Source organism: Uloborus diversus, chromosome 5 (genome assembly GCF_026930045.1).
Source record: "Uloborus diversus isolate 005 chromosome 5, Udiv.v.3.1, whole genome shotgun sequence".
In the NCBI taxonomy this organism is placed as follows: Eukaryota; Metazoa; Arthropoda; class Arachnida; order Araneae; family Uloboridae; genus Uloborus; species Uloborus diversus.
In genome coordinates, this window is record NC_072735.1 from 176,318,469 (window position 1) to 176,334,839 (window position 16,371).

Below are 16,371 nucleotides of genomic sequence, written 5' to 3' on the forward strand. Positions count from 1 at the left end.
AGGAGGTGCACAGGTTCGGGGGGCAAAACATGAAGAAAAAGACAAGCGCACTCAGGTTTGAGGACCTGAAAATTCCTGATGTTGTAAAAAAAACAATTTAGCACAAGTCCAAGGGCGCAAAAAACATAAAAGAAAGAAATGAAAGTCGCCCTGGTTCGATAGCGAAAAAACCTAAAGAAAACAAAAACAAAGTCGCACACAGGTTTGAGGGTGCAAAAAGAAAAGAAAAAGCTGAGGCTCAAGGGCAAAAAAAAGAAGGGGCACAGGTTCAATGTTTAAAAACAAAGTCGCGCACAAAAAAAAAACAAAAAACGAAGGCGCACAGGTTTGTGAGAAAACAAAAAACGAGGGCGCACACGCTCAATGCGTAAATTAAATAACATTTTTAAAAAAGGTTCAAGGCCACGAAAAAACCAAAAGCGCTCAAGTTTAAGGGCGGAAAAAACCGAGGGCCCACAGGTTCAAGGGTGCAAGGAATAAGAAAGGAAAGAAACGCAGTCACACAGGTTTTGAGAGCGAAAAAACTTTACCGTTCGTCATGATTCTTTTGGTTTTTTTAAGAAAAAAGAATCCCAAAGCACACAGTTAATAAAAATAAAAAAAAAAAAGGCCTACAAAGAAGATGTTCGAGGACGCGTGGGCCGGCGGGTCAGTCCGCCCCTGCTCCTGACGTTTTTAAAATTACCAATGGGCTTTTAAAATAATAAATGCGCTTTTAGGACTTAAGTTTTGAAGCATTTCTGGAGGGGGGGTGAGTTCTGCAACCACCACTCTTTCTCTAACATTATATAGTCTGATATTGCGCCTTTAAGATTTCAGTTTTGAACATATTTGGAGGGAAATCCTTAATTACCTTTTTCTACTTAATGTCTCCAAAGATAATCTGAAATTGCGTTTTTAAATTTCGAAAGCTTTTCAGGGAAGGATCCCCGGACTGCTCTTCCCAAAAATAGCCGAAAGTTCACGTCAGTTTTGGAAAAAAAAAAAAAAATCGGAAAGAAACCTCCTCTCCTTCTGTTTTCCTCTGTCATTACAAAAATGTCCTGAGTTGTGCTTCAATGCCGATATTATTTCGAGAGGAGAAATCCATAGACTAATAATAAGAGTTATTATTAGTCTATGGAGAAATCCCTCCAGTTCTCCAAATTCCTTCAACGTCGCCAAAGAAATAATAAAATTGCAAATTTTTAATCAGTAAGCTTTCCAGACTCTAATCACCTCGAAATGAGAAGATTGGGCGCCGAACATATTGGGCGCTGGGAACATTGGGGACCGAGAACTTGTGCGTCAAGAATATTTGGCGTCCAGGTTTTGGGCGCTGTTCAACATTTTAGGTGTCCAAAAACTGCGCCCATCTTTCTCGGCGTTCAATGTTCTCGGAGCCCAGTATGCTCGGCACCAACGGCACCCAATGTTCCCGGTGCCCAATCTTCCTGGACCGCAAAGACCCCCCCCCCCACCCAAAAGCAAGATCCCCCCCTAAAATGAAAAATCCCCCCTAAAGCAACATTTCAATGGCGCAGTCTGCGCCACGATCCCCCCCTCCTCCCTTAGGTGGGCACCCCCGTTTTTTGAATGCAAATCCTCATACTTTTGCTGTCGTATTGCATTTTTTCAGGTTTATTGAATGTGTTTTTCCTTTCATGTTTACCTTTTTTCTTCTATATCACGTGCGATGTCTTTTTCTTTTCTTTCTTTCTTTTCTTTGTTTTTCGTGCGCTTCTTTTCTTGTTTTTGGATGTTCCTTGTTCTTCCTTACTCGCAACCGTAATCAAAGAGGCATGAATTGAGCTTGAGACACAATCTATCGGTGATAATTTATATTGTGATGATTTGTTTGTATTATTATTGTTTAGTTAGAAAATATAAATTACTGCTACAATAAGATAAGCAAAACAATATTTCTTTTTGCTGTACGAAAAATGAGTTGTTAAAATGAATGTAAATGTCTGTAACTCGCAGGTAAGATCATTGTGTTGTTTGTTGTCTAAATTTTACTCGGGTAACATAATCTTTAATGATGTTTTCTGTTTCAGGTGAAAAAAAAGTTTATAAATACAATCCATTTGCCATTCTGGTGTTACATGTTACAACTTAAACGAACAATCCTGCCACACTTCTTTGCTAATAGAAAATGTCATAGTTAAAAGTCCATCTTGACTGAGTAGTTTTATTTGTTGAATGTTGTTTATTTTTAATCCATTAATGTAGAATCTGTCGATTCGATTAATTATTCACATGCAGTCATCTTGACTATTCAAGGAGAAATTGAACTCGGGTTCAAGGTAAAACTGCGTATTATCCTTTTAAATGGCGTAATCCTAGTTTTCATTTTGTTTCAGTAAGATTCTTGCGATACATTTTTTTTCTTGGATTTCAAGCAACATAAGTATGCCTTATAAATTCTCCGAAATTCTGACACAAATGTTATTGATAAAAAGCTGGTGTGCAAGAAATCAGTTGTTTTAAATCGCCAATTTTACACACGATCTTTTCGTTAACTTGATGTGCATTTCTTTATAGTACACTTCCTTTTGAGCTGGAGTTACTGATTTAGACATCTGAAGTCTGATTTTATTTAGATATAGAAATAATTTTATTATACTGCTCACTGCTCTACAACATGTAAAAGTAGTTTTACAAAACTGTGTAGGTTTTTTGTAGTCTAGTGTTAGTTATTTCATCATAGATAATCTAAAAGTCATTAAACTCAGTTTTACATCAAAAAAAAAAAAAAAAACATTTCTAGAGATCTGCAAATTGAGGTGTGAACAAAAGAAGTGATTCAAAGTAAAAAATAATTATTTACTTATGGAAGAATCTTATACAATTAAAAACTGAGCATATGCATCTATGTATGTGTGTCCAAGTTTCTTCTCCCGAACAGCAGTGAACTGACCATCAAACCAGGTTTCGATGGATTCGTAATCTTCCCGTCTTCATTGTTTGGCTATTTAACGTAATCCTCCGATAATAATTAGCTGATATATCAAAAAGTATTCATTAAGACACGATTTCGACATAAAATCCCTATTTTTGGAAGGCTTTCCTCCATTCAAATTATTATTCAGTGCTTCATATCAACTTTCCGCAACAATACTTTTATTAGAATTTATAGCTTGAAGAAAATCATTGAGACAAAAGAGCTGTTACCATTTTTTTTTCTAATCAGAACAAGTAAAATTCTATGTTTTTATTTAAAGGCTTTTCCTGTAAGAAGAAGATTTAAAATATTTACTTTTCGGTTATTTTTCCGTTATCTGCCGCAATCTGTTTTTTTTTTTTTTTTTTTTTTCAAATCTGAGTGTTGAACACGCGTCGCTTGAGACATAATTTTTATTTTCGAGGTAGACCGAGCAAAGCCTGGCGACGCAGCTAGTATTAGTATTAACAACACATAGTTGAAGTATTTCATTTTTTTCACTCCACCCTAATGCGCATGTATTCTCTGTGTTATTTATACAGATATCATCCTAGATTTTTTGAAAATATTCAATTCATTACCTTTTTACGAATAAATTTTTTAATATAACTTTGTGAAGTGGACCAGCATGTTGGGGGTACATTGGTGTGCAAGTTTTACCAAACTAGATAAAAACAATAATTGCTAACTTTTTAAATGGCTAACATTTTTGATATTCTTATGTTGTGAAGGAATGATTTGAAATGTTTTGTGGCAAATTTGTTACTTTAGAAACTAGTAGAAGCTAATGTACATAAATTTTGCCATAAAAAAAATAATTGACAAAGCAATGTTCCACAATGCAGGAGTGCCTATCCGGGGGATGGAGGTGGAAGGAGGGTTATGGCGCAGAGTGCACCTTTGAAATTTTTAGGAGAGCACGTCTTGAGAGATATTTTTCTCTTTTTTTGCGGGGGGAGGGGGGAGGAGGTGTCCAATTACTGTTTCTAAATAATTCATGTGATGTTTTTAATTTGATTTGAAAACATTAAAGTCGATTGTAAAATGTACATTGGGGTATTTACAAAAGTTATGCTTATTACTTCTAAATGTTCGGTTTTAGTCAATGTACAGGATTTAAAACAAATTTCATATGGACTCTTCTGGAAACTTTTTGTTCTTGACCAAATAAGTATTTACATTCAATAGGATGTGTAGCAAGGGCGCCCATATGCAAAATTGTAAGGGGCGGCTCAAATATTTTCCCCGTGGTTCGGCTGGATATTTTCCCCCATAGAAACCAATTTCAGCACAGATTAGAGTCATTAAAATTTGACATTTTTAATACCTTTTTCATTAATGGCTGGAGAAGAAATGTTTTTACATGTTTTCAAAGAAAAAAATACTAAAAGCAAGGAAGATCTAATTTCAAAGGGGTGGCTCGAGTCCCCCCTTGCCCCCCTATATGGGCGCCCACGATGTGTAATATATTTGCTTCAGCAAGTAAACATTGTCATATATCATTGTCTTTCATGGCAGGTGTAGAAATTGAGATAAAAGGTCTCTGATCCAATGCTAACTTCAAAATTTCAGGTATCTAATGGATTTCAACTGTCTTTTGTAATATTAAGGGTTTGTGTGTGATCCCCCCCCCCCTCTCATTTTTCGAAATTGAAACCTTAAAACCGCAAACATTATCTCCAATAATACTAAGATGAGGAAGGTTTGGGGTTTCTCCGACGGATTTTTTTGTGCCATTGTAGAGCCGAAAACGCAGTTTGATACAATTTTTTTGTGATGATACGTGGAGAAGACATTTGGGGGCCCACACGAAGAAATGTTTCTAATTTGCAATCTTAAAGATGCATTTTAATTATCTTTGGTAGTATATTAAGGTATTATTCGGTGAGGGAGATGAGGTTTGGAATGGGCCTGAAATTGTTGCTCTAAAAAGACTGTTTAGACGATTTTTGGTGATGTTAAGGGGAGGAGAGATTAAAAGCCCCATCTCAGGAAATTTTACTAATTTATAGATTTAAAAGCACATTCTAGACTCTTTGGTAAGATTAAAAGTTAAAGAGATTCTGAGATCCACTCCAATTTTTTTTCAAAATTGAATTCTTTAAATTGGAAATATAGGCAATCCATGATTCATGACTAACTTTTAGAGGACCAGCAATTTTTTCGAAATTGAAGCTCCAGAAAGGTAATTCTTGAAGACTTTCAATGATTTTAGGGAGAGAGAAGTTCATCCTGGAAACATTTTGGAACTCAAGCGCTTAAAACAAAATCTAGACCAATCTTGAACAATGTTGGCAAAAAGGAGAGGTGGGAGACCTTACCCTGGAAACTTTTACAAGTTATTTCATAAACATGGTTTGTAGACGATCTTTGGTAACATTAACAAGAGGAAGTGGAGTGGTTTGGAGGATCCCATATTAAAATGAAGAATAATTACATAGCACTGCTTAAATCCAGGTTAAAACTTAAATCTAACTTTAACTTAATGTGCAGTCATTGACTCTTATCGGACACTTACTAATACATATCCCTTTTCTTTCCCCTATGGGGGAAGTAAGCACATCTAACAAGACGAGCCCATTATGCTAAATGGACCCAAATATTTGGTATACACTTGATATTTTTGAAATTTTCGTGGGGTGACCATGCCCTCCCTCTGGCATTGTTTCCATTCTTGTTACAATTCACATGAATTACAATGAAGGTTTTTTTTTTTTTTTTTTCAATTTAAGCTAGGAAAGAGGGTTTAAAAAACTATACTTGAAATTTTCCTCAGTGTGGTTTTATGGCTCCCTGGCGTTGTTTTTATGTTCTTGTTAGGGGGGACTTCGAGGAATAATAAGGATTTTTTTCAAAATTTAGTTCTAAAAAAAAGTTTTTAACTATTTTTGAAGCTTTCTCTGGGTGGCCATGGCTGCCCCTCTCATTATTTTCCTAATGCAGTTTGTGCTTTTTTGATTTTATTTCTTCTTTGCTGTTCAGCATGAAGTTATTTATCTTATCAGGGGAATGTTTTGCATTTTTGCTCAAAAAAGGGGATTTTAACTATTCTTGAAAGTTTTTGGGTGGGGACCATGGCCCCCTCCCTGGATCCACCCATGTGTTCGCCTTACGATTAACAGAAGTGTTTATTGCACATTTTTGTTCACTTCCACTATGTCGACAATCATTTTCAGGCATCTTGAATCAGCATATTGCATCAAACACTGTTTGCCGAAGTACATCAAGCAAACAAACTGTCGTTCTCTTTGGTTAAACAGCTTTAAAATAGCAGATCGTTTTTTTGAAATTATAAAAATGCCAAAAAACAAAACTTAAACTAGAATGGTGATTGTGAATTGATTTCTAACTGAAGTGAGGGAGACAAAAGGAAATAAACACACTCATTTAAAAAAAAAAAAAAACTTCACTTCCATTTGATGGTACAAACTTTATCCAAGTTTTTTTGCCGCACCCTGTATAGACATGTCCGATTGTCTGGGAAAGAGAAGGGAACATCAGCATATTTCTGTTTAATGCAAAGAAAAATTGAAACATTGTAAATAAAGGTATGGATGCTAAACAGATCCAAAAAATGTGATACTTATAATTTTTGAAAATAAAACAAGAATGAAACTTCACTGGTTTTATGGACCACTGAAGTTTAATTTCTGCTGGTCCAATGGATGTGGTCCCGGACCAGCGGACCTCTTAATTTTAAGCCCTACTTCTTGGGAATGTTTTTTGTGCCATCAGAGATGTTTGTTCATGTTCAATGGCAAAATAGAACACAAATAAACACAGAAACACAGAAAAGTATACTGAAAATAATTATCGATATTTTTGCACAAAATAACAAGTGTTGTAAATACAGCATGAGCCCAAAGTTTGGCTTTTTCGCAGATTGGCCAATCATTCTTTGTTTTGAACAAGAGGTTTTTCCCCAAGTCCAAAGTACTTGTAATTAATATTGTATATTCTACTTTGGCTGACCATTTTGCGAAGAGGTTGGGAATCCTTGTCCAATGCCTAAAGTGAAAAAATGACAAAATAATGTTTGCTATTTGCCTTTGCAAAAATTTTCATATTTTTTGAAGTGATATTTCGGGAGACAATGATCTGGGAGATTAAGAAATAGGTCAATGGAGCAGTAAAAGACTCATCTCCAAAGGTAGTTGACAACTTAAGTATTCAATTTGCCTTTATATTCATACACAATATTATATGCACTAACTTTCATTGTCATTGCCCTAGATATTATTCATCATTTTGGAAGGCAGATCTAATCCTCTTTATGCTATCACATCGTTACAGCATTTATTTTCAATAAATAGTTTCTATTATGGCTTTAATTTGAGATCATAATAACAGCAAGATTATATTTTCTATAGGCGTAATACCATGTTTTTATTGACTTGGTTTGGTTCTTGTCTGTTTCGGTGGAATCTTGCAATTTTTAATTTTAATACCTGCTTCCTGTAATCGGATTTTTTTGTAATTTTGTATGTGACCCCAGACTTGATGACAATGGAATAGTCTATATTCAATTTTATTAACCATTAATTGTAAGTTTTTCCCAATTTTGATCAACATTTTTGCATAAATCCATTAATATAGAGAAGAAAAATTGCTTGCACAAATTAAAATTAGATACTCTGTAGAAGCCCCTACTTTTTCTGCATCAGATAATTTTTTATCTTCCAAGGTAATTAGAACGTGAATTAAAATTGTTTCACAATTTCATGCTGAAATATTGATGGGCCTTCAGTTAAAAATTCATTGTTATTCACGATCATTGTTGAACTGCGAGCAATTTATGCAAGGGATATTACAAATTGACTAACTTTCATTGTAAATGCAAGAAAAAATAGAGTTTGTTCGCAGATAAACAAATGGTATCATATTTTTTTGTATTGCTTGTATTGAACTCAGGTTCAATAGAATAATTTAGAAATTTAAATATAGCTAAATGTCTTTTATGGTTACAATGTTATTTATGGTGTAGTTTATTGTTTAAGCTTAGTATTTTATCCACTGAATCAATTGATTTAACTCCACCATCGTCAATTTAACCATCTGATCAATGTATTTAAAATCAAACAGAATATTTCAGACACACAATACTAAAAAGCAGGAAATAATTAATGAAATAAAAAAGTGCAATAATGTACCATGTTTTTAAAATGACCTGCATAAAATAAGTTTCCTAAGCTTCATATAGATTTAATTTTGAGTAACGCTTATAGAAAAGATGCTTGGAGCTCCCTCCAGACTTTTTTTTTTCTCAATACTAAAATTAGTTTTATGCATTCTTTGGTGACATTAGGGGGTCAGGACTTCTCAAGGGAAATTTTCAAAACTGAAGTGTTAAAAAAGCAATTTTAGGCTATCTTTGGATACGTGAAGATATTGGGAAAGGTTCGGGGGGAACTGCCCGGAAAACTTTTTAACAATACTGAAAAACACGTAAATGTAGCCTGTACCTAGTGGCGTAAGGGTCTCCCCTAACTCCAACATTATCTGGATATTCCTGCCAGAATATTTTCAAACTTGAAATCAATGTTAGTCTTTGATGACATTAAAGAAAATAGGGAACGTTCAGGAACTCTCTGGAAATTTTTCGATGACGAAGTTTTAAAAACGCAATTGTAGGCTATCTTTGACGGCCTAAGTCTCCAAATGTTTCCAAAAATTTTGTGAAGTCAGATGGTTTTTCCGTCTCCCTTTGAAACTTTTTGAAAATGGTGTCCTAAAAACATGATTGCAGCCATTGTTGACAGACAACGTTATGAGGGAGAGTTCAGAGGGTTTGGTTGGGGGGGGGGGGGGAGTTTGGATTTATGCTTGAGCGACTCACCTAATGTTTGACAAACTCAGAAGTTTCCATCCAGGGTACGAGCAAGACTCACCCCCCTCCCCTTCACTAGATCCTGTACTGCTATATTACCAAATTTGGATGATTCTCTTTTTCACTAATGGAGGTCAAAATGTAAAAGGTTTTGCCTAGAAATCATTTTACTAATTAAAACCTTTTCTTAAAATGAATGGCTAAATGTAAAACTCATTTTATAAAGGATATATTTGACATAATACAGTAGTACAAGCAATTATTATTTGAGTTGTGAATAATTTTTTTTAATAAAAGAAACATAAAATTCATTTTGTCTTAGTGAAAATTTTGTAGTCTATGACCAATCAAAGCAATTGTTGAAACAAATAATGCTATCCTGAAAATGAGCAAGAAATTGGCCACAATTTGAGACCTCTCTCCTTTTACTCTTGTTGTCATTTTCCTTAAAAAAAGTGTTTTCTTTTTTTTTTTTAAATACAGTGGTTTTCTAGGAACTTACTTAAAATCAAGTGGTTGCTTCATCATTTTACAAAAGGTTATGAAAGGTTTATTGTTTCTTCTGTTATAGTTTACCTTAACAGCAAAAAGAAAAGAAAAAAAAAAACATGGTCCTTTGACTTTACACTACCACCTCCCTCAGTCTGTTAGCTTCAGACAAAGGAAGACAAAAAACAAACAATAGTGCTGAGATGTCTTGGAGAAAAACCCATGTTTTGCATTAGAGTGATTTTATTATCATAATCGTAGTAAAACCTTATAATTTGGAGACTTTTTTTTTTTGCCTCCAGTAATCGATCAAAAGCATGATTTCCTTATTGGGAAACATGTTAAATATTTTTGCATCACAAGTCTGAAATTGCTGCCCCCAAAAAGTACCGCCCGGGGCGGACTGCCCCCTTCGCTCCCTAGCTACGCCACTGCCTCAGTCATTGCATCAAAAGTTCTCGAGCACGCTGTTTCCGAGTTACCGAAAGTGTGCACACAAGTGCATCTGAAGAAAAGGTTCACTCTGGCATTTAGAAATTACATCTTGTAATTATGTCTCCAAATTCGCCAAATTGTCAAGCAAAATTTGCGGAATTTTTGAACGTTTTTGAGATGTTACAGTGGCCTTCCATTAGGGCGCCCCTTAACGCATTTCTGAAACAATAGCACTTAAGGAAAATTTAAAAAATAATAGTTAAAAAGAAACAGTAAGCTAAACAGACAGGTAGTGGCCAGTGCTTCAGAAGTGGCCATTTCAAGGTTTATATTTGAAAAAATAGGATTCCAGGGATCCCAATGGATTTAAACGTGCAGGAAAATCGTTAATTAATATTGAACATTGGTAACCTTCAAAATTTGGACATGAATTTTAGTGAAAAAAAAATTACCACCTCCTTTCATAGATGGCACATGATTTATGGACATGATGGACATGATTTAAAGCAAAAGGCATCGTCTTATAAATATTATCTACCCACTGCATATTGTTTTTGATACCAGCTGGTAGTTTTTGGTTGCATGAGCAGATACTTTTTAATTTTATCTTGCTATGTACTAAGACATCTATTTTAAATTTGATTTGAATCATATAATTAATTATGCATTTACATTCAGACATTGCATTACAAAAGGTGAATTAATACTTGAAATATGTTTTTTTTTTTAAATCCAATTTCAAGTTTAGTTACATTTGTTAAAGTAAATTAAATAATGACTGAAATTTTTAAATTGTGTAGAAGCTCGAGAAAATGTGATTAAAAAAGTTTTTTTATGATGATCTTTTTATAACATATCTTTTTATTTTTAAATAGTAATTTTTATCCAGTTAACTATCCAAACTATTAATCTTTGGCATATTTAATTTATTAAGGAAAAACAAACTTGAAAATTTGAATTTTTGTAACTTAGAAAGTACTCAACATCTTGCTTTTTTTTCTTTATTTTGTTGTGCATTGCACTAAATTTAATCTGTTACAGGTGGATTCTGATTGGTCAATGAAAAACATGAACATGGATTCTCACGAAGCAATGAGTGACATTGTGAGCTCAAAAAAGAATGGACTTTCTGTTCCAAACTATTCATATGCTTCTCCGCTTTTAAGTAAACCCGGTGCTACAAAAAAGTTGGTCATAAAAAACTTTGAAAAACCAAAATTACCTGAAAATTACAAACAACAGACTTGGGACAAGCTTAAAAATGCCGTTGTAGCTATTCAGACTTCTAAACCTATTAGTACCTCGCAGGAAGAACTGTATCAAGCCGTGGAAAATTTATGCTCCAATAACATGGCTGCTTTTCTGTATGATGGCCTAAGAGTTTTATGTGAGACACACATTAAAAAGAATGTTGATCAGTTTTTACCAGAATCTATGGACAGTGTATATTTTTTGAAACTAATGAATGAGTTTTGGCAGGATCATTGTCGCCAAATGATCATGATTCGAAGTATTTTTTTGTTCCTTGATCGCACATACATTTTACAGAGTCCCGGCATTTCTTCACTATGGGATATGGGATTGGATATGTTTCGAATACATATTGTTTCAAATCCCCTCGTCCAGACCAGAATCGTCGATGGGATACTGATGATTGTTGACAAAGAAAGAAACGGCCAAGCCATTGATAGAAGTTTGTTAAAAAACTTACTTAGAATGCTTTTGGATTTGCAAATTTATCAGGATGTGTTCGAGGTAAAGTTCCTCCAAACTACGGAGGAAATGTATGCATCTGAAGGGCAGCAAAAAATGCAAGAATTGGAAGTCCCTCTGTACTTGCAGCATGTGGATAGGAGGTTGAGCGAAGAGTGGGAAAGACTGCTTCATTACCTCGACCAGTCTACAAAGAAACCTCTCATTCAGTGTGTAGAGAAACAATTGCTAGGCGAGCATTTAGGTCCGCTGTTGCAGAAGGGACTCGATCTGCTGCTGGAAGAGAACCGGATTGTTGATCTTAAACTGATGTATGATCTTTTCTCTAGGGTCAAGGACGGACTTCCGCAGTTATGTTCTCACTTTAATCTGTACATAAAAAAGCAAGGAAGAGTCATAGTGAGCAATCCTGAGAAAGATAAAACAATGGTTCAAGAACTTCTCGAGTTCAAAGATCAGTTAGATGTCATCGTTAATCAGTGTTTTCAGAAAAATTTAAAATTCTTGAACACTCTAAAAGAAGCCTTTGAATATTTTGTCAACCAAAGACCTAACAAGCCTGCCGAGTTAATTGCAAAGTACCTCGACTTGAAGCTACGAGCGGGCAACAAGGAAGCGACAGAAGAGGAGCTAGAAATGCTTTTAGATAAAATTATGGTGTTGTTCAGATATATTCATGGAAAAGATGTATTTGAAGCTTTCTATAAGAAAGATTTGGCGAAACGATTGCTGGTCGGTAAAAGTGCTTCAGTCGATGCCGAAAAATCCATGCTGTCTAAACTTAAACAAGAGTGTGGTGCTGCATTCACTAGCAAACTAGAAGGTATGTTCAAAGATATGGAGATATCTAAGGAGTTGATGGGAGCTTTCAAACAGCATTTACAAAATGTTAAAGTTCCTGGCAACATAGATATGACTGTTAGTGTTTTAACAATGGGATATTGGCCGACTTACCCTCCAATAGAAGTACAGATGCCGCCTGATATGATAAAATATCAAGAAATATTCAAAAAGTTTTACTTGGGTAAGCATAGTGGACGTAAACTGTTGTGGCAACCTAGTTTGGGCCATTGTGTTCTGAGAGCGGTTTTCACCGGTGGTAACAAAGAACTTCAAGTCTCCTTGTTTCAAGCCCTAGTTCTTCTGATGTTTAATAAGGAGGATTCTTATTCCTTCGAAGAGATAAAGCAGACTACGGCTATCGAAGATGGAGAACTGAGGAGAACTTTACAGTCGTTAGCTTGCGGTAAGGCCAGGGTCTTGCAAAAGAGTCCTCGAAGCAAGGATGTGGAAGATGATGACAAATTTATCTATAATGCCGAATTCAAAAATAAATATTATAGAATAAAAATTAATCAAATACAGATGAAAGAGACGCAGGAAGAGCAGTCTATCACTCAGGAGAGAGTTTTCCAAGACCGCCAGTACCAGATAGATGCTGCAATTGTGCGTATAATGAAAATGAGGAAGTCTCTGTCGCATAATCTTCTCATTACCGAGCTATACGACCAGTTGAAATTTCCGGTAAAACCCACCGAGTTGAAAAAGCGTGTCGAGAGCCTGATTGATCGGGATTATCTACAGAGGGATAAAGATAATACGAATCAGTATCATTACGTTGCATAAACTAACTCTGCCTATATTCAACTCATGTATCAGTTCTGTAGGCCAAATTAAGCTAACAGCCATAATGTGTGTTATCCATCGCTTCTCATGTTGATTTCTTCCACTCTAGCTTTGATTATTTTGAAGAGAATTTTAAGGTGATTGAAGTGTTTCATTTACGTCACTGTTTGTAGCGATTGTCGATATTTAAAATGGAAATTAATCCGTGGTTCACTGCTGGACTGATGAGGTAAAATTGGATTTGAATTTTGAATGCTGTGTAGCTTTTTTTCTTTCCAGGGAAAATGCAATGAGTGCAAAACATTTTGTCTGTTAAGTCCATGGGAAATAATTAAATTATCTAACACTAAAATTGGGCTCTGTTGTAATTTTGTTTAAAAAGCAAGTTTGAATAAATTCATGACTGTCTTGTTTCTAGTGAAAACGGCACTGTTAATATGGTTTGAACTTCTTGGTGCATTATTCCACTTTTTAACTTTATTAGTCTAATTTTAACAGTTTAACTTTCATTTTTACTCCAGTAATAAGTGTACCTGCATTATTTTAAAATGTAAAATTTGAAAGGGTTGGAATATACAAAATCTTTACCTAAAACTTGATTCAGATTTTTTTTTTAAATTCGTCAATACTAAAATTCAAAAATATATGCCGTCTTGAAATGACATTAAATGTTGTTAACATAAAGATAGAAAATAAAAGATACAATCAATATGTATATAAATAAAACCATTTTTGGTAAGCAAAAAATATAATCTAATGCATTTTCTCATCAGTAAGTTTCAACTGTACAATATTAAAAATGTACTATTCTTTCAAAGATAATTTTGATGCTTTGCAATATTTTCCTTTATTTTATTGATTTATTGGGGATTGTGTAAGTTACTTAGTGTTTTTAAATATTTGCTTTCTTTTCTTTTTTTTTTTTCATTTAAGCTATTGTCCGCTTTAAAAGGAACGCATCGAGTAAAGGAAAGTGAAAAATCTAGATGTGTATAGAACACTACATTTTATAATCAAAGTTTCACCTCTTCTCTCAGAGTTGCTTTTCAATATTTTACTGTAAAATAAATAACTATTTAAGACTTGAAAAACTGTTTTTTACTCTTATAAATTTACTCCATTATTAAATTATGAAATAGATTAAAATATTGAATTTTGGCTTAAAATTCCTTGAAGTTATTCTTTTATTTCTTTAGACAAATAAAATGGTGTTAACTTTGAATCTGTTGAATTTATATTAATAATACATACTTAATGCAGTACATACAGTGAATGTGAACTTTTTTTTTCATATGCAACATAAAAACAAGAATAATTTCTGAATTTTAGGAATATAGATAAATACCTCATTTCAGCTATAATTTAGTTTGGCCATTTATTTTGCAAGGATTTTGATTTGCATACAATCAAACTCGGTTATAAGGAGTTCTGATTTAACGAGAACTTCATTTAGCGAGGAAATCAGAAACACTTCAGTGTTAGAAATCAGTAAAAAATAATGCTGGTCCTTCGGACCAGTCAAAATGAATATGTACTGGTCCTCAAACAACATCACTGGTCCGTTTTAAATTAAACAGTAAATATGTTTGTATCAAAAATTATTTAAACTTTGTGATGATTACATTTATTAAGTTATTTTAAGTATAACTTTTTCATTTTTAGCTCATTGATTAAACATTAAATAAAACACTTAACTGTTCAAAATGGTAAACATAATATTAAATAACAATGCAAACACTTAATATTAAATGACAATGTAAAGCAGATAAGCACACTTTTCTACTGATGAGGGTTTTTTAATATACTTGAATGTTTCAAAATTTAAAATTTTTGTTTGGCAGTATTTAATATTGCCAAGTATACAAGTCTGAAAACAAATTTCATTAAACAATCCTTAAAAAAAGGCTGCCAAAAATTTGTAAATTTAATTTGATCATTTTTACTTAGTTTCAGGACGTTATTTTCCCCTCCAAGTGTGATAAATATTGAGTAAAATTCAAATGTGATTTAAAATTATATAAAACTTTTGAAAAAGGAAAAAAAAATAATTGTAAAAGATGTCAACCAACGGTTTGACTAATAAATAGCTTAACATTGGCTAGGCAAACACTTTTGAATTTTTTTTTAGCACAGTGTGATCAAAAATAGACAGCGGTTGGTGGTTTCAGGGACCACCAATTATTTTTTTATGGTGGTCCGATGCAGCTTTCACTGGTCTGGGACCAGTAGACCAGCAGTAATTTCTAACGCTGCACTTGGTTGGTACGATATTAAGTCTAACTCGCTTTTAACGAGCAAGCCCCGCTTAAAGGGAGCAATATCTCGTGATTCCCAAATTTCTATTGATTTCCAACTCAGCTTGTCCTTTTTCGGTAAACTTTCTTAACATTCCGATGTTAACTGGTGGTTAGTGTTAAATCATAAATCCCAAGAACAAGTGATGGCAGAATTTTTTTAATTTGTGGAGTAAAGAAGCATTTAGAAACTATACAAATACAAAAGTGACAACCAGCAACAGGCTCTGGGCCCAGCCAGACTGGTCGTAGTCAATTTACAATCCCCAGTGAAGATCAAGGGCCCTCTTAAAACTGTCTACTCCTTTGCTCATTACCACCTCTTCCGGTAAGCTTTTCCAAGGTTCCACTACCCTGCTAAGATAATCATTTTTCCTAATATCCATGTTAGTCTGAGACTTAAATAGCTTAAAACAATGACCCCTTGTCCTGTTTTCAGTGCTAAACTTTAACCCCATAACATCTTTCGTTTTAATAAATTTAAACAGCTGAATCATGTCCCCTTGGTCTCTTCTTTGCTCAAGACTGTACATTTTTAGCCTTCTAAGCCTGGAATCATAATCTGAGTGGGAAAGTCCACTTATTAGCCTTGTAGCCCGCCTTTGAACCCTTTCCAATACATTAATGTCTTTCTTAAGATAAGGAGACCAAAACTGAACAGCATACTCCAAATGGGATCTTACCAAACTTCTATATAAGGGCAGAAGAACTTCTTTAGATTTATTTGAAATAGATCTATTGATAAACCCAAGCATCTTATTGGCTTTGTTGCTAGCAATGCTGCACTGTTGGCTAAACTTTAAATCCTGACTTATTAGGACCCCCAGATCAGTAACTTTGTCTGCCTGACTAATGACTGAACCTTGCAAATAATAACTTGTACACTTATTTCCATGTCCTAAATGTAGCACTTGACATTTCCCAACATTAACAGCCATATCCCATTTATCAGCCCACTCCGTAATATGATCTAGATCCTCTTGCAGCTGATTTGCTTGTTCTTCATTTTCTACAGTCCCCATAACTTTGACATCATCAGCAAAACAATTCATGTTCCCAGAAAT

At 34.2% G+C, this 16,371-nt stretch overlaps 1 protein-coding gene across 1 annotated transcript; it reads left to right on the plus strand.

Moving 5' to 3' along the window:
- Positions 1–1,764: 1,764 nt before the first annotated feature.
- LOC129221921 (cullin-4A-like) lies at positions 1,765–14,235 on the plus strand. Its single transcript, XM_054856302.1, has 2 exons — positions 1,765–1,962; positions 10,716–14,235. The coding sequence occupies exons 1-2, from the start codon at positions 1,936–1,938 to the stop codon at positions 13,011–13,013; spliced, it is 2,325 nt and encodes a 774-aa protein (XP_054712277.1). The 5' UTR covers positions 1,765–1,935; the 3' UTR covers positions 13,014–14,235.
- The last annotated feature ends 2,136 nt before the right edge of the window (positions 14,236–16,371 follow it).